Raw genomic sequence first — 18,982 nt, forward strand, 5'->3', positions numbered from 1 at the left:
TCCGTTTCACGTTTTGAAATGCATTCTGGGTCAATTTCAAAGATGGCGGACGAACAAAACGTTTGTCGAGTTTCTTCTTTTGAGAATGTCGGCGAGATTTTGAGTCTTTTATGGGGAGAGGACGTTAAGGAGGACATATTTGAAAGATGGTCTCAAGGTAAAGTTTTAAAATGGCTAGTAGTTTACATTGGTAAGGAGGTATTCTGCAAATGAAATTGACACCTAATACGCGAAAGTTCTTCGTTAAGAAAACGAGAGTCTTTAAGTTTATATAGAGTTTCAAGTGATGAAGTGGCTGGTTAGTACTTTGATTTCTTATATATTTGAATGGGAAATTTAAATACTGGATTCTTACGTTTTATGCGTTAGTTTTTTGATTGAAAGTATCAGGGGTGTAAGTTTTTCTTATGGTTTCAAATCAACCCGGCAGTGCAACCTGACAGCATATTTGAACTTAGGCTACAGAGCCCTATTAACAAGGCCGTTTGTTGTCTTTGAACCAATTTAACTTCATGGAGGGTTTTTACAATCCAATAGCAACATTACCTTCAGCTCAAAAAATTTTATATGTTTTAAAGACCGTATAATTGAATCAAATTGACCAATAACAAGTGTGCAGTTAGCTGTCATAGTAGTTAGTGACTCTAGCACTTTCCAAATGCAGGATTCAATGTTTAACATGCATAAATATAATGTCATGGCATCACTGATTTACTTATATATATTTTGGCAGTTTAGTTTTCAATGATATTTAGCAAATTCTTCTGTCTCTTTCCTCTCCAAACCCTTCTCCTTCCCCTGGTCCCTTCATTCTTCCCCACTGTCAACTAACGTGTTGGGCCTCACTCCTGTGGGTTATAAACTTCAATCTCATGCCAACTCATGCCTGTGGACCAAAATCTCACCCCCGGCTTAAAGATTTGAGCTATTACAGCCTGAACTTGCATATTTTCAAGAAATATGTAGACTTGAACTGAAAGAAGAAAGGAATAATGGACCAGGTATACTCACCAAAGTCTTTGAGTTTCAACGGAAAATTCTGGTGACTGTGTCTTGTTTGACGAAACATATCCTGAGACTGGGACCAGGAAATGTTTGAAACTCCTTCTTCAGTATCTCTACACATCTTCCGATATGATCAGGACTTCTTTGAAAATCAAAGCCTCCCTAAGATAAAAATCTCATGCATGTGATTATGAAAAAGTTGGCAGGTATAGTCTAGCTTTGAGGCAGGCGGCTAGTTAGAAAAGAATTGTTAGCAATATAATGAGGTTTTTTCAGCTCTTGTAAGATAAGTTGTTACATTTACCCTTCTGGATGGCAATAATGTTGTTCTTGTTCTGATTACTTGTGATGTTACCTTTAGGTTTTATCTTTTCTACGGAGGAACCAAGTGCTCTTATTCAGGAACAAGGAGGACCTTGTGCTATTATAGCATCTGTCCAGGTTAATAAATTTTTGTTATTTACAGGCTGGGAGGTCTGTACTTGAAAATTCTACCCTTGGCCTGCGGCCTTGGCTATTAGGTAGAATTTTCAAGAGCCCGGTCACAGTTTTTCACTATATGGACTGACCCTAAGCCATTAAATAACTTGAAATTTTTTTTTCGTCTCTCTCAAGTCACTTTTAAATTTGTTAATCTTTTCCACACACTCAATGAGTGTGGGTCACCATGACATGTGGGCAGAGATAGGAAAATCCAGACTGTGTTACGAACCACCATGCCCTTATGGAAAAAATTAAAAATCAATAGGCATTCTACAGAACCCTTACCTCTAATTTTGTACATCTATCACATATATCACTCAATGCAAACAGTTTACATAAAATCAGTGCCAAGGAAAATGATTGCCAGAATTACAAGAGTAAGAGAAGACTAGTCTAGGAGTCTGGCAGGGTAGCCAGTTTTGAGTATACTGTTGGTACATATTCATTAGATTTTTTGATGGTTTAAACTCATCAAGTAAGTCCTTGTAATGAAATTAGAACAACTCCTTTTATGGCAATTCACATTGCATTCCAAAATAATCCAGTATGAGAGACTGAAAGTACATGTAATACAATTCCTTCTTTAATTTTCAGGCATATATTTTAAAAAATATTCTATTTGTAGAAGAAACGCAAGCTTCTGATAACTGGAGGCAATTAACAGGTTGGCTTAAGTGTAATGTCGAATGCTATATAATGTCTTTCAGTTCAAGGATATTCATTTCAGTTAGATACCGTGTAATGGGTACAAATGACCCAAGTACCTCCCAAATTGCCAAATAATACCATGCTATTGTATTAGACTAGTACTTCATTCGACAGGGAGTAGAGCAATTTCCCTATCTGCTTTATGTCTTAGAAGTTACCCACAAGAGCTAGGGAAGTGCTGTGCTGAACACTGCAATATTTATGAGGCTAGTGAACTCCTTCTTATCCACTAAGTCACCAGTTATCCCCCAGATTTCTGAATGTGTATATGTAGTTCCAGAAAATATCCTATCTCCCCCACGGAAGTATTTTTTTCTGAGATCTCCCACCCCTCTGGAAATTTCAATTAAGCTTCATACATTTCTTTAAATTTTTTGGTCTTACAGACACTGCCTCCTCCCCCCCCCCCCCCCCCCACCTCCTCCCACCCACCACCAGGAAATTATAATGGATATTTTCTAGAACTGCACAATCTTAAAGCAGTCTTTAACTGAGTGTCGTAAAACCAAACCAAGTTAATCATTCTGACCAATCACAAAGGACACTTGTAAACAATCCAGTGAACAAGTCAAAACTTGGCACAAATGTGCGTAGCCATTGCAAAGCATGGGAAAACATGTGCAAGCAAGTCACGATTGGACAACAATGTGTAAAACCAAAGCAACTGAAACTTACTTTCAACATTCCAAACCACCCTGACTGATGCACATTGTTAATTCTTGGAAAATAATTTTTTTTAATATTATTACTTTATTTGATTAAATAGAAATCGTATAACATGGCACCTGGTTCTGTTAAATTCAACAGATGAGCAAGCAAGACAATTTCTTGTTTGCTCTCTTTGTGAGATGCTTAGCAATGTCAAATCTGAGACATTTACGCTGGTGTTTCTCAGGGATCACTTAGTCTTCACATCATGCATGGCAGCTGAAAGAACGGACACAGAAAACACAGAGGAACACGCTTCATCCAACAGCCCAGGTTTGGCCTGTTTCCACTGAACTCTGCTAGAGTTCCAGAATGCTCAACAAATTTGAACCACTTATGCTCCAGAACTGTTCTTGTCACTAACTATAAAATTGTGTTTTATACTTGTAACCAAGTATCTTTGGAAAATTCAAATTCACACGATATGTTTACTCACTACTTGCAATAGTTAATCAGTAGAGAGTAGATTGAGCTAGTTTGACTCTCTGACTATTTCATGTAATTACATTAATTGTCAGAATGCTGTTCAAATGCTCATTTACATTTTTGAAGTACCTGTTATTCAAGAAATAGAGAACATGTACCGTGTTTCTTTCGAGTTATAGAAACACGAGTGAAAGTTTGGGAGAACGAGAAATGCTTTGGGAACACAAGCTGCAGACTGGTGTTTCCACAACTTTTTTGAGGTCTCCCAAACTTTCATAAGTGTTTCTATAACTCGACAGAAACACGGAGAACATGTTTTCTATTTCCTTTTAATTAGAAAACACCGCGACGAAAACAAAGGAAAGCAACTTGTTAACATTGATTATCAAAATGTAAATTCTCTTTGCTGGCACATCATTACATCAACAGCTCATGCTAGTTCTGTGTTTCTATCGAGCTATAGAAACACAATTTTAAACCAATGAGCGTGCATATTTTCTTAGGACTGTTTTCTAAATATATTTGACAGTATTTTACACTTGCACATGCTGTGCACAAGTTGATTTACTGTTTCCCAGATGATGAAGTTTGAGCATTAAATCTGGGACCTTTTTACTCTCTGAAACCAAAGTTTTGTCTATTCATGAGGTACAAATTATCTTGTGACATCCATAAGAGCATCATTCTGCCTTTTTTGATACACATGTACAACTCACTGGGAACACAAAATCATGAATAATAAGTTGGCCCTCACATGTTTACAGACATGTGCAGACTTTTTTTGCCCAGTGGCCACTGTAATACCTATCTCAGTTCAACTTTAATTCTCTAAAAGGGCAAATTATTCATTTAAAGAAGGTATGTATGTGCATTTTCATATAAAGCTCTGTTGCTGCCAGTAATGCATTGTATTATCACATGTTGTAGGAATACTGATCAATGACCGGTGTGTCTTTTTGTCCTAGATTCAAGTTCTCCTGATTATCACAAGTCAGTCTGCGCTCAAGAGCTTACTTCACTGTCTAGTGAAATGTTTCATTCAAAACTTTGGTACGTTCCAGCTTGACATTTATAATTATCTCAGTGTAATGAATTGTAGCAGTGCATCAGATGATCAGTCAGTATCTGACAAGTTTCACTCCCATGGATTTTAATAATTCAACTCATCATCAATAGATGAGCTTGGGTGCTGGTGTCTTAAAGCTAGTGGAGCCAGGCAATGCTCTAGCACAGGAGGTATCCATGCCAACCCTGCAAGCAGCCACCACCAGGCACCGTCACACTGAACCGCTCAGTGGAATACTTACCAACCAATACTTACTGCACCCAAATGAAGAGAGGGAAGGGTGGGCTGGGTGAAAGATAGCAAGCAAACAGCTAGTGAGTGAAACTGCAAGCAAAACAGCCTTTGCGAAAGGCTGCAAGCAAACAAATGCAAGCAAAGGTCACAGGGGGCCCCTGCTAAAGGCTTGGGACCACCCTAAGCCACACGAGACAAAAAACCACTTGCCAGTGTTGACTCAAGGTTAACTTTGCATAAATTACATTTAGCCCCATGAAAATTAAATGTGTTCATTGATAGGATTTTTTTAATTAGGTTTACCTGCTGCCTTTATACATGTTAAATACGAACTCTGCCTATGAAAAATGGGAACTTCCCTTCAAAACATGTGTGTAGTGCACTTTATATCCAATGGATGAAGTTACAAATGATTTTAAAGTTCTGAAAAGACAAATTACTAGAAGTACAGTACATTGTAGTTTTCTATGTTCTTAAAGTGACTTTTATTTTGTGTTCACAGTGAGGTTCAGTGTTGTACTCCTGAAGATGTCAATCAAGTTATTAACAAGAATATAGCCATGTTAGAAGGACGGTTTGGTGTTCTCTTATTTCTCTATTCAATATTATTAACCAAGGTACAGTAAGTTGTAATTAATACCTTGTCTTGATGTATTACAGTAGCAGCAACAACAGTCGAGTAAACGTACAGGAACATGTACCGCTGCTCTCAATTAAGTTGCTCCTCAAGCTGAACTCCTAAATATTATATAATAATGAATATTAAAATACAAAATTATTCTTTGGCCCATGTTAAATTTTAATGTAATTTAAGAGTGAGCTTTATTAAATTAGTAATAATTATAGTTATCATTGTTAATGCAATTACCAAATGAATTCAACTCGTTATAGTTCAAAGAAATTATGTTGACTGGTGGCAGTCTGTTTTTCTCTCAAAATTCAGCAGGGGTTATGAGGCAAGATGTTTTAGCCTAAAGGGGAATGGGAGGAGACATGCCATACCACCAATTTGTATTTGCGATGGCTTTACATATTTTGATTCAGTAGTATACACGACACCGCAAGCTTTGTAGCTTTAATTCTTATTGTGTTAAAATAAAGGTTTTATGTTATGTTATGTTAAACACTTGTCTAAGTGACCCTAAGAGAAAAGACCAGCAGCCAGCAGTCAAGAATTATTTTGTATTACAACTTAAAGATATTGTTTTAATTTATTTGTCGATAGGGTTTAGAAACTATCAAATTAGAGATGGAAGATGTTGGTGAACCTCTAGTGGATGTAAATTTTGGGCATGGAAGGTATGGACATGTATGTATACACAGCTATTATGTATGAAACTAACTATGATACTGTATTATAAGTTGGAAATATTTAATAAAAAGTTTTCTGTCCTAGATACAATTATCACAATCAAAACTTTCAAAATAATAGTTATACACAGTTTTTCTTCATGACCGAGCATGAATTCCTGCCATTGTTTTTACTGTTACCTAACCTTCAATAATGTAAGTGTTAATTCTTTCTGCAGTCAAACTCTGATCAACCTGATGTTAACTGGATACAGTGTTTCAAATGTGTGGGACTCATCAAAAACACTCTCAGGCTTGGGTAGGTACATCTAATCATTAGAGTCAAACCTAGTCAAGTGCCACCCTCCTAAGTTTACACGTACCTCATTCTTTGTTTACACTTCCACTGTATTCACACCTAAATTCTTAAAAAATACAGCTGGACCCCCGCTGATTCGAGCTCAATTATTTCAAATTCCCTGTTGTTTCAAACTCAAAACCATTTCCCCTGGATTAGCCCTTCAGTCATTTACTATCGGTTATTTCGAACTCCCACTATTTTGAACTATTTTTCATTTCCTCTCAGAGTTCACAATAGCTGGGTTTAACTGTATACCTGAAATGTGAAAGTTTTTTTGACAAAGAATAGAAACAAGTTCAAAGTTAGATAAAACCTTGGGCTTATAATTTACATTTTTACTAAAAAAAAATGCATTAGAATGTATCAAAGTCCTCTTAAATTTATGAAAAATATGGTAGCATTTAGTCTTGACAGCTGTTATGCCAGTGCTTTGTCATTGTGACAAAAACAGGACTTGATCAATTACACATTAAAATCAGGACTAAATGTACTAAGGTTAGGACCTTAAGAACTCAAGATACATGTAGATATGACATATGTATAAATTTTGTTTTGCAGAGCTCAGGGGTATTCCTAAACAGTCTTCTATAGGATTTTTAACACTTTTAGAAGCTCACAGATACTGTGAAGTAAGCTGAGAATTCTGGCTTCTTTTTTCTTGTATGTACAATGTATGCACAGAACATCTTGGTATATCTTGTCCCATTAAAAATCACCATAAATTTAATGTATAGTTAGCAGTAAATTTTAGAACTGTTATCTTTTGATACTGAATTACTGATTTCATATGCTTGAGATTAAGCTGCAAATAATCTTTTTGTGGGCAACAAACAAACTTTTCAAAAATGTTAACAGTTAGCATGTCTGTTAGTTAACCACACTATAATTGATTCTGTTTATTTGTAACAGGTAGGCAACTTTCTAAAATCTCCTATGTTTCCAATATGGCTTCTTGCCAGTGAAACCCATCTTACAGTATTTTTCTCTCAGGTAAGATAGATAATGATTATTTTATAATTTTCTTTTTGATGGTGACAGACCAACTAGTTAAAGTCTGCATATGAGCCTGAGCTTATCCCAGTTTCTGTAGTATGAAGCAACTAGGAGTATTTCTACTCCGCCTGGATGGGATTCTAGTTCATCGCAGGATGTGGGAGTTATTCTAAGAATAACCCCATTTAGTTAAAGGAATGGAAGACATTGACCATGGGACCACAGGATTTCAATTCTATATACTGAGAGTGCCCTATAAATCATTCAGCCACACCGTCACAGTGTCTTTTTATGACGCTCCAGCAAACCATCCCTCTTGGTTTCACTAATACCTGTGGGTCTTTTTTGCTAAGATAATTTGGATATATAATTAATATGACAAGAGTAAGGAAGGAATGAGGACATCTAACCTCAGTATATGTTATATCAATTTATTAAAATTGTAAACAAATCTTTAAACTATTATATGATGGTATTATTTAGCAATTATTCCACGGGCACACATTGGATATGAGATGGTGCATAGCCAATGAGGTGTGTAGTGCCAAGTTGGCTATAATCATGTCATATCCAGCAAGCGTGAGTGGAATAATTGTTTTATTGAAAACACCTCCAAAATATAGAAAACTAGACTAAAATAAAAACAATAATGCCCCCAAAAATCACATATATGCTTACCATATTTTGTAGAACATAACCTGGGCACGATGGCTAAGCCAATGAATACTCTCGAATTGCATTATCCAATGATCCAGCTTTTAATAAAATTGTGATATCTTTTATTTCAGGAAAGAAGCCTAACAGGATCCGAAAGTGAAATAGAAAAGGGACTGAGAGTTTTTAAATCCCACGACCAACAGGGTATTGCCGAAAATAGTCATGAATTCAGATAATTTGATAATCCAATTACACTGTACAAGGTTATGTGGCTATCACTGAACATGAATCAAGATTTAGGTAGCAATTGTATCATTAAAATTAAGCCAGCCCGGCATTTCAAAATAATTGTGATGTGACACAAACATCAAGGAAACTCCCTTCTATTCTCCTTCACTTTGCTCAACTGAATAGAAAGCATTTCCATTACTTAATTTGTATTAAAGGAGACAAAATTACAACAAGTAAATAGTGGAGGGAGTCGCCAGCAATGATCAAGTTTATTAACAAGAATGTGAGACAATCTGAATACAGGTTACAAGCCAGAAAATATAAAATAATCGTACAAGCTATTTTACACAACGATAGTAATTTCATAATAAGGAAAAACAGCCTCGAGTAAACTGGTCGGTGTCAAGTGGTGTGATGTTAACAAGGAGTGGTATATAAAGGCCTAAAATCTTATCCCAATGGCAAACAATTTACAAAACAACCTAATTAACACCGAAAAGAAATACAGTTTGCTTTGCTTTTGAACAGACAATGGCTTCATAGCAAGTGATCAGCTTGGAAATGTTTTAGAAGATCTTGGACTTTTCTCTGATCCAGAATAGTAAGTCCATTTCGTGTGCCAGGAGCAACATTAGAGAGCTTAAGCAAAGATAATGGCAACACCAAGGACAGCGCCCGGCAAAAAATTAATTAATTTGTTTTACATTCAAATTTCACAGTTATCTAGATTGATTCTGGATGCCGATCGTATCAAAACCTGCTAAAGCGAAATATGTAACACCAGTGATCAATTCCATAATGAAATAAGAAAAATAGCCACTGAGGCTCATGTTCTCCAACATATGCAGAACTTGGTCATTTCTCATCGTTATTTTGTAGAGGATATAATTGGCTCAAGGTCGTGGAACTGACCTACATGTAGGGCAAATAATCCTCAGTTCGGCTTGAGCAAGCTAGGTTAAAGTAGTTTATTGTATGCATATGGGACTTGAAAACAAAAATACACGGCTTATGGTCTGTATGGCAAAATCCTGACCAAGAAAGAACCAATCAGAACACTCAGATTTACCTCAAGACTACCTTGTCATTATAATAATGTTATTTATTTTCAAACATTATGCTTTTTTCCATTTCTAGTGTATCCTTTATGAAGGAACGTCTAGATCAAGATTCTATGGGAATAATTCTTCTGCAGAACTTTCTGAAAGAGTTCTTTCCTGGGGAGGTATGGTGGAGCATTAAATGTGTTGATATATTTGTACAAAAGAGTTTTGTTATCAGTCAAGCTAATAAAGATCACTAATTTATAGAAAATTTAGTAATATGACAAAGCTGCTAACATTACTGACAGACCTCCTAGGTATGAGATCATCAAATCTTCCAGAAAAAAATTTGCTAAACCAACTACTTAACTGTTAAAATTAGACTTTGTGGTCTTAAGCCTGTACACTGAACATTCATTAACTGGGACAAGTTAACGGTGAGATGTTTGAATATTATTGCAGGATTCATTTGCAGATGAGGTTAAGCCATTTAAAGCTTTCCATTACAACGGACTTGGCATAAGAGAGGAAGATGGGACTAAAAAAGTAAGCGATAATGTTATCTTAAATATAATTATTATTGTAGTTATAATTATTAAGAGCGATAAGGTTGCAATAATAATTTTATTGCCCTTGTTGTCTCAGGATGTTCAGTCTAGCCATTTTGGTGTTCCCAAACTATAAGGAATGTTTGTATAAAAGAAGAACTCATATCCCAGAGGAGAGAAATAATTATTGTATTGTTTGGGCACACCATTATGGCTGTCATGAAGTCAAGTGAAAACACATTATTGTTACTTTCTTCAAAAGTGATTGCCTAGCCTCATAGGCCTTCAGTCTGTGCAAAGGGCTGTAGCTTTGAACACAGCCCTCTGTATTTTGCAACTATGATACTTACATAGTTGAAGAGGTAATAGGAAAGGCTTCTTATCTCCTCTCAAATCCCATTTTCACCCCTTATCCTTCTCCAACTGTACTCCATATTTATTATAGACTCAGGACACAGAAGCTCTCTGTATTCAGCTGTAATAAGTTACATTTATAAATGGATTTCTGTACTGAAGAATTGCTGGGACAACCTGCAAAGATAATTTCGTGACTGGCCAGGAGGGACAAAAAATGTGAGAGGAACTAGCATTCTATCGATATGGGAGAGAAAATGTGATGGGAACAGGAATTTCATTGATATGGGAGAGAAAATGGAATGTAGTCAAGTCATTTCAGAGAAAGCAAAGTTAAAGAAGCAACGAAACCATGTACCAGGGGTGCAGGAAAAAAAAAAACTTTCAACAGCTTACCAGTATTAACTAGTATGCATAGTTAATCAACAGCCTGTAATTTAACAAACAAATTATGCATGAGAAATCATGAATCCTTAAAGTGTTACTTCTGTGTTATTGTTCTCAAAGGTTATGTATACAGAAGTACTTGCTTCAATAGAGCCATCGGACTTCAGTCACATAGCAGAACAACAGATTGTATCTTGTCTGAAGACCAAGTGGTCAGGAATATGGTTAGAATGGCAGGGAAAACACATACCATCATTAAATTGAGGAGAGCTGGAACTACATTTGGAAGAACTCTACCATGAGACAAGTCACATGTGTTAGCATTTTCAGAAATAATATTATATAAAAATCAATGTTGCAAGCAAGACAAACTGCTTCATGACAGATTAATCACATCACCTATGCAATGTAGTGCGCAATACACAGTTACTTGTTATAGTTGCACTTTTCTTTAAATCTGGACGTCCACTTTATACAGCACTGAGGTGGGTGCAAAGAGAGTTGTGTCCAATACCCTGGTGCTACTAAATTTTGCAGTCAGTCCAGTGGATTCTGTCCCTCACTTGCTCAACAGGCTAAGTGCAGTTTCTTGGCAGAATTCAAAGTAAAGATTAAAGTAATGTAAGACATGGAATTTTTGCGGCTAGTTGACAATGACTTTTGGGCTAATACATCATAGTCCTGTGACAGCATGCCCAAAGGGGAAGCCAGAAAATTGTTTTCTTTTGTACCCTGTACTGACACCTTGTTTTATCATATAAAAACAATTGTTTTACTGGAAACTACACCACTTGTAAAATTCATATGAAACTACATTCACGACCTGTGTGGAATATTTTCCATGTCCTCATTAGTGATATTATTCCCCACCTTTTTGCGGTTGTTTGCACAAAGGATCAGTTTTTCCAAATAATAAAAGGAAAATTACATGGTGGCCTGAAGATCTGGTTTTTATTTTCTCATGTTAAAATTTAAAACAATATTTTACTTGCCCACTGTGCTTGTTCATAAATATTGTTTTTATGACAGGCACTCAAAAATAAAATTCTTATCTTTGTGCTGCTGTGTAATATTCTCCATATGACTGACAAGAGTTTGGTTCCCTTGTTCATTATTTTCTTGGTTCCCTTGTTCATTATTTTCTCCATTAAAACTAACTTGCTTATTGAAGATATCTAGTAAACATATTAAATGTTTTTCATAATTCCAGTGGTGCCACATTGACTGCCTTTAGCCTTTAGTTTAGCTGCCTCTGTTATTGTCAGCAAAATGTCTTGTAACAATTTTGCTCTTTGTATAACAAGCTACACAGTGAAATGTTTTGAGGAACTTGGTCGGCAGACAAGTCTTATATCTACGACATAGTGTGACAACAGCTTTCATTAGACGCACTGTTGTACTGATTGGTTATCTTAAATTATATTAAGAAGTTGCAAGAAAGGTACCTTAAAAGAAATGCTGTAAAAATGTTGTGTTTGGAAGAGGTCATGAAGGGTAGAAATTTATTTTTAATATATTTCTGTAAATTATTATTTTTATTCATTGATGAAAAAATGAAAATTTAAAATATTGTTTACTATTTATTGACAGGTTTTCTGTCATTTACTAAAAACAAAAATGCTGCTTAATGCATAATTTGAATTCAAATGTGCGTTCTTCATTATTTTCATTTCAAAGAAGACACAGTATTCGCAATTTGTTTATGAGCAAAGCCACACCCTGTCAGCTACATTAACATGCATTATTAAGTTGTACATGTAGGTTAGCTAAAAGCTGGGCACATTAATAAAGTTATTTATTTATTTAACTAGGTGGTAGTACAACAACTTTTAGATGAGCTTAAGTTCTTGTTAACTGCATTCAGATATTGATAACGACATCCTTTATTTAAACTTCTTACAAATAATCGATTTGCATGATGGCTTCATTTGACTACAACTACCAGAATCCTCCAATTTTTCAGTTTCTTATGCTAATGAAGGCAATTGTTATTTCAACCCCACTGGGGTTTCAAAATTTAAATAATAAAGAAATATCGAAAGAAATTGTGGTAGTTGAAGTCAAATGACGACAACATGCAAATCTGCTATTGATTAAAATTAATTAAAAGTGATAATTAAATAAGGGTACTGGACACCTGAAATAATTGCCAGATTGTCAGTTGAGTAACAAATGTGGCCACTGATTTTAACATCATTTAGCTCAAATGCTGTCTAGCTTTAATAACCAGTGCTGAAGATTTGCATCTATTTCGAACATTTCATGCACCATTTCTATGATTGAGAATGTGTTTTTTGGTAGTGCACAGAGAAATTCCTTTCACAATGAAATATTTTTGTTACTGCTTGTACAGTGGCAACTGGTGACCAATTGTTTATCACATTCCAGTAAAACTCGTGAGTAAAATATTTTGAAACGTTAATTTATGACAGAGTTGTATAGTAGTGGTATTGTTGAATAATAAAGCTTGTTATTTGGTTTATTTTTCTCATCCCATTGACTCGCTAGGTGGGAGATGCGGTGGCCTCATGGTTAATGCGCTCGTCTCCAGATCAAGCAGTCTGGGTTCGAGCCCTGGACAGGGACATTGTAGTGTTCACTCTCTACTCTCTCCAGTTAAAAAGGCAGCATCCATTTTATATTGCCAAACTAATAGTTGGATTTGGCTAACATGTTCGCACCCTTGTTACCACACAATTCAGACCTTGTGTTGTTTCATTTGAGGTTACAATGGTGCAATTTGACACACGCAACTGATTGCATGGGAGTAATGAGTCAGCGTGACCTTTACTGGGTGGCAACAAGGATTTTCCTTCACTAAAGAACTTAAAGATTACAATTATTACAGTACAAGATTATTAGAACAAAAGGCTGTTTAAATTAATTTAACTTTCACATTTTTCAGCTTTCCATTACAAAAATAGTGCTGACTTCCACAAGAATAAATTTTTTTAGTTTGGACAACTGAAATCCCAAACTTCCGAGTTATGGGGGGGGGGGGGGGGGTGGAGGGGGGTGAAGATTATTGTAAACTTAACTTTATTGCTCATTATTGAACCATGCAAGAACTTGAAAGAGGTTTAGGCCAGCAGGACACTCCAGAAATGCATGTTCCAAGGAATCGGGGGATTTACAATGAAAACAATCTTCGTTGTCAGATATTTTGAATCTCTTAAGGGCCCATTAACTGATCTTTTCGAGCCATTGCTAAGGAAAATTTATTCTCATGTAACCATTTTTAGTTCAGAGTTATTTCATGTGTTTTAACTTTTTCATGATCAGTAGTACCATTGATGATGTCATCAGGCCACACCCTTGGTCATGTGACTAATACTGAAAAAATGCAAAGGTTCCCAGGCAAATTGCTTTATTGGGATTTTTTCATTGAGTCAATATTTTAACTTAAATCCTCATTATGCTATGCATAGATTTTGTTTCATTTCTAAAAGGTCAGATTTTGAGAGAATTTCAACATATTGAAAAATTCGTAATTTTCTGAAAAAAGCGTGATTTCAAAACAGGAATGCATAGCTATGTTCCCAACATTGGTTTGAATCGAAATTTGTCGAAAAAGGCTGGATTTAATGTAAAACAGCGTTTCCTTTAGCATTTGAAGAAACCGGAAGTGTACCAGATATATATTGAAGGTAACCCTATCAGCGCGTGCGCAGCTTACACTACCAGCACACTTCGGCAAGATCAAACAAAGCCACATGGTGTTAGTTTTTCTCTTTCTATTGCTCTTGTTTTTCTTTCTCTTATTTTGCCTTTACTTGTCCTTTTTTACTTTGCATTTTGTGAAACACAAAGAAAAACATCTTAAATGTAAGCGAATTTGCAAGTTTTTGAGTTGTTTTTATTTCCCGCACTCAGGCTGACGTAAGGAACCGAAAGTGAAATTTCACCTCCTTAGCAATGCGCGCGAGCACCTGCATGAATCAGTTAATGGGCCCTTAAGCCCCTTTTTGGTCACTATAATACTGTGGCAAAATGTTAGCCAAATCAGTCTATGTAAGTTTAGCCAACTAGCAAGCTCACTTTTGAGTCATGTGCAAGCAGAGAGGAGCGAATCCAAGTGCAAAGCAATCTGGTTGTGCTTCCCAAACATAAGCCTGCTTGCAGGCTGAAAGTTAGTAAAATGCATGGAGACATGGCAGAAACCATATGTTCTAATTGTTCAATGTTTGTAGACCACCCAAGGATGTTAATGAGACACAAGCTTGATTGTAAATAAAATGATTTTTTTATTGTTCATAATAATATACATTCCAGTGTTACAACAGAATAATAATAAATAATTATATTTCACCCTGGTAAGTGGAATACACCATTAATAAATTACCTACCTCACCAGCCAACCTGACATTCTCTACGTTAAAGTGGGCAAACTCCTGGATTCATGAATTAATATATTCCAATGAACAAGTCTTCATTTTATAATTCTTCCACATCCACTGTTCAACTCCAAAACAATTCGCGAAGATGCATACAGTATCACCACAGAAAAATTCTTACGAACAACATGCATTAAGCAGCTTGAAAATTTCAAAATTGTTTTAACATTGCCCCCACAAACATCCACACAAAAACACACCTTTGCCAAACCTTACACCACAAGAATGAGTTGAAGTGTCAAAGGAAATACGTCAGGTGGTAAAAGTAAAAAAGTTTGGCCAATTTGGCTGTATTTTTTACTTCATAATAACCTTTCTTAATATTTCCAAGTCGCAACCATTCATGTTTATTTCCAGTTTATTATTACTTAAGATTGTTTTAAGGCTTCCTTCAATTTGAGGAACACCTGGCCTACATCAGAAAAAATAACTGCTATTGTTAGTTTCCTCAAAGTAATAAAAGATGTTGTGAACTCATCTGATGTATCCATTTCATAATTTAGCAGTAGATTTCTGAGCAAAGAATGCAATACTTTGATAGAAAGTGACTTGGTTGTGAAGAGAAACAAACTACTCAATCATACTTATTACTTGTATGGTTCCTATCACAATGGTAACCTCAGAAGAAATTGAACACGTGCATGAAGGCAAGTTTCGACAGTATGATATTTGCTTACTATTCCTACAGCAAGAAATGTTTCATCTACTGTCATAATAGTGGTACTTGTACAGATGCGTTCCAAGTAGTGTCACTTGCAGGTTGTTGGTGAAAGTCGTGAGCAAAATTCCTAATTATCCCCAAGTGGTAGCATTAAACGTGTAAAATTTCTCCACGACGGCATAACAGCTTGTCCCACAGCAAACTAAAACAACCATGTTACACAGTTTGGAGAAACAGTGTGGCACTCCTTGGACTTAGATGATATCTGACTTGCAAGCATTCAGAATAATTTCTGGAAAGAAGAACCTTTTCTCTACACTTGAAGCAACACATGACAAATAACTATCAGCGAAATGCAACACCACCATACATTGACAAGGATGTCAATGAAAAATCAATGTGAACATTTCTTTGTCTTGTCGTTCATCATGAGGTATACACCATACAAAGAGATGAAAATTCCTGCAAAGTAAAGTCCAAAGGCTCCTCTGTGTAGTAATCCATCAGACGGTCCTTTTGGTGTAAAGCTATAGACAACAGGTTTCTCCACAGACTGCAAAAGAAAGGTGGTCTGTCCATAAATACCGAAAGAAATGAATTTAAACTATACTAGTCACATGACTTCAAATGCAATTTGGAATAAAATAATATGCATTATTCCAAATAACAGGAAGCAATTAAGTCGGATTCTGCTAAAAACGTTCGAGCAATAAGTGCAAAAATTATTTACTAAAAAACTGCTCACAGCACGGTAACGTTTTGAATGCTACTTGAAACATCTCACTTTAATTCATTTCTGTAAGTGACCCCGCAATCAAATTCTCAAGCATTCTTGAGAAAATTAGCGTCAAACCTTGTAAGAGGGCTTAAAGCGAACATTATTGTATACTGAACTGATGTGAAATGTCTGTTTTCATTAAAATATGGGTGACTTCAAATTCAATTTTCTCTCGCGGGGTCAACTTGAGAGCTTAAGTCTAGATAAGTTCTTATTGATGGTATTAAAAATATTGCCATGCTATGAGGGTGTTTTGGTAACTTTATTTTTGCCATTATTGCTTGAATGTTCAGCAGAAATCATCTTAATCATGGAATACGTGTTAATGATACACCAAAAAAATATAAAATTTTAGGTCTTGTCTACACATTGATTGTTTACTTAGGCAGGCTGCAGTGTTCTTGATACATCTCCAAATATTTTTGAAAATGTCTGAGAATATTTGCAAAATATGCCATTATATTATCAGTTTACTATTCTACTGCTAATTGTCATGACAGTTTCCAGGCAAGTCAGTTTACACTGGTTAGTCCTAGCCGTGTGAAGCACAAGGAGTAGAAGAGTCCTCATTGATCGTATTTCTAGCTACATTCACCGTAAAATTGATCTTTTGTTGATTCAAATCACTAACAAAGCCATCTTTGAATAGTCGGGTGGTTATTGTCAATCATTATTTTTTAAAACAATAACAATCGACATTCTGAAAGACAGGTACTATTGATTGTTATTGACTGTTATCGATTTTTGCCAATCAATAGCAATCGATAAAAAATTTTTCTGAGTTATTGACTGTTATCAATTGCCGATATCAATCGATAGTAATCAGCGATTGCTATCGATTGATGTCGATTAAGTCGATTCATTTCCGATATCGATTTTTATCGATTTACTACGCCTGGTATTACAATACCCACATGTAAAACACAATGCACGACAGCAAGAAACGAAAAAACTATAAGTTTCTGTTATTAAAATAAAGGAAAATCTTCATGCAAAGTACCAAAATACGTTCTGCTTGATTCTTTGCCTAAGCCAAACTTTCATCAGAATCTTTACATTGAATAAGCTTACCCCACAAATAGCACAAAACCTGAACGTATTGCGTAACACCAGCGGCCAACGTGCAAATCCATGTGATGGCTTAAAAGCAGGCTACCGTAAGGCAAACTCTTTTCTATCTTTTCATTCACTTTCTTGATTTATCCAATTCTCTTCAAAATTTAGCAACAAAACTTTCCTCTAAGCGAAATATTTCTCACCACAAGCCCCATGAAGAATGACTTAAAATGGCTTACATAACGTAACTTGTCAGGAACGAACAAACTAGACTATGCAGTGTAATACGTATACTACACTCTTTTACACCCCTAAATGCGCTTTTAATCGACTGAGCGTTTCAAAAATTATACCTCACCTGTGAAAATCTTTGAAATTCCGTTCTGAAGCTCTGCGGCCAAGGTTTGGAAACGGCTGTGTGATACAAACTCCTCGAAATGTACATGCACTTTGCAATGCGACCCATCACTGGTGTAAAACCAGGCGATATTCTGAAAAATTACGTGGCTTCCTCGAAATGCTGAGTAAACCTTCCTGAATCGAAGAAAGGACAGGCCACTCGCACAGAAATATTGCTTTTTTTTTTTCAGACACACTGAAGGACGCGCGTTAAAAATGCTCCAATTCCCTGCAATTACCGGTAGTTGGGTTGTACTCCCCCGACGCTTGGTAACCTCGCGCACATGCATTGAACGTGCTGTGACCCGCGTTCACTAAGGGCGTTTTCCATTCGACCAAAAATTCCGAGATTTCCGGTCCGAAATAATTGAATAGAACGGTAAAACTTCCGGGAAAAGTTTTCGAAAATTTAGGGGCGCGTTCCATTCGACCGAAACGTCCGAAAATTCCGGTTCAAAATCAAATGGAACAGAAAATTTCCGGAAGATCATTTCGAAAATTTCGGTCAACTTCTTGAGGTTGTCCTTTTTTCAGGAAATTTGGAAATTCCGGAAATTTTCTGTCCCATTTGACATTTCTACCCGGTATGAATATGCCCCAGTTCCTCTCGTCGTGTCTGAAAGCTACAAGATGGCGGCGAGTCGATACTACACTGGATGCAAAACGATCTGCCACAGTTCGAGCCTTTTATTGATTGCCTATCCTCCACAAAAGCCTTGGGATCTGCTTTTCTGGAGAATTATGGACTGGTCGCTCCGAATTTCCCGTGGGCATTTGCTAAGTTTGCATAATCTCCCGCAAGAAAAGTTCGCAAGTTTATTATTTTACGAACATAATTCTTGAGTCGGTCAGGTAAATATCTCGGAAGAGTTAACTTAAAATAGTCGCGAATGCATGTTAAATTTCTTCGCATCAAGCAGCTTACTGCACATACGACAGCCACTTCATCATTCTTCAGCATTTTGTCGAGTAAATATTGGCGGGAAATGTTGCCAAGTGGGAACAAAGCGAGATCGGTCCAGCCTGGTGGAAAATACCGCTCCATTCCGCATACGAAAATTTCGGTAATTCAAACCGAAATTTTTGGTTGAATGGAACGTGCCCAGAGTCTACTCTGTCTATTCTGAACGGCTCGGCAATAAAAAGTCACTATCGAGCCTAAAACACTGAGAAAATATGACAAACAACAAGACATCAGAA

The 18,982-nt window shown here is 36.2% G+C and overlaps 1 protein-coding gene and 1 long non-coding RNA gene across 2 annotated transcripts; one reads left to right on the forward strand and one right to left on the reverse strand.

Annotated features, from left to right (window-relative positions):
- Window positions 1-3: 3 nt before the first annotated feature.
- Window positions 4-12,976, forward strand: LOC110041482 (ubiquitin carboxyl-terminal hydrolase MINDY-3-like). The gene is made up of 15 exons (XM_020746769.2): window positions 4-157; window positions 1,367-1,446; window positions 2,083-2,152; window positions 3,004-3,177; window positions 4,296-4,380; window positions 5,133-5,247; window positions 5,856-5,929; window positions 6,160-6,239; window positions 6,840-6,910; window positions 7,191-7,271; window positions 8,063-8,135; window positions 8,691-8,763; window positions 9,300-9,387; window positions 9,668-9,751; window positions 10,615-12,976. Exons 1-15 carry the CDS (start codon window positions 19-21, stop codon window positions 10,756-10,758), a joined length of 1,431 nt encoding a protein of 476 aa, XP_020602428.2. The 5' UTR covers window positions 4-18; the 3' UTR covers window positions 10,759-12,976.
- A 1,742-nt stretch (window positions 12,977-14,718) lies between these two features.
- LOC149115843 (uncharacterized) lies at window positions 14,719-18,231 on the reverse strand. Its single transcript, XR_016206141.1, has 2 exons — window positions 17,742-18,231; window positions 14,719-16,102 (listed from the first exon to the last, which is right to left on the reverse strand). It is a non-coding gene; the product is annotated as an uncharacterized LOC149115843 (long non-coding RNA).
- Between the last annotated feature and the right edge of the window lie 751 nt (window positions 18,232-18,982).

The sequence above is a fragment of the Orbicella faveolata genome, unplaced genomic scaffold, assembly GCF_042242905.1.
Source record: "Orbicella faveolata isolate gen_17 unplaced genomic scaffold, um_ofav_v1 contig_13, whole genome shotgun sequence".
Classification (NCBI taxonomy): Eukaryota; Metazoa; Cnidaria; class Anthozoa; order Scleractinia; family Merulinidae; genus Orbicella; species Orbicella faveolata.

Coding starts and splice junctions, on each gene's coding strand:
- LOC110041482 (XM_020746769.2), top strand. CDS start 19: ATGCATTCTGGGTCAATTTCAAAGATGGCGGACGAACAAAACGTTTGT. Junction 5,930..6,159: donor GTAAATTTTGGGCATGGAAG/GTATGGACATGT, acceptor TTCTTTCTGCAG/TCAAACTCTGATCAACCTGA. Junction 9,388..9,667: donor AAGAGTTCTTTCCTGGGGAG/GTATGGTGGAGC, acceptor ATATTATTGCAG/GATTCATTTGCAGATGAGGT.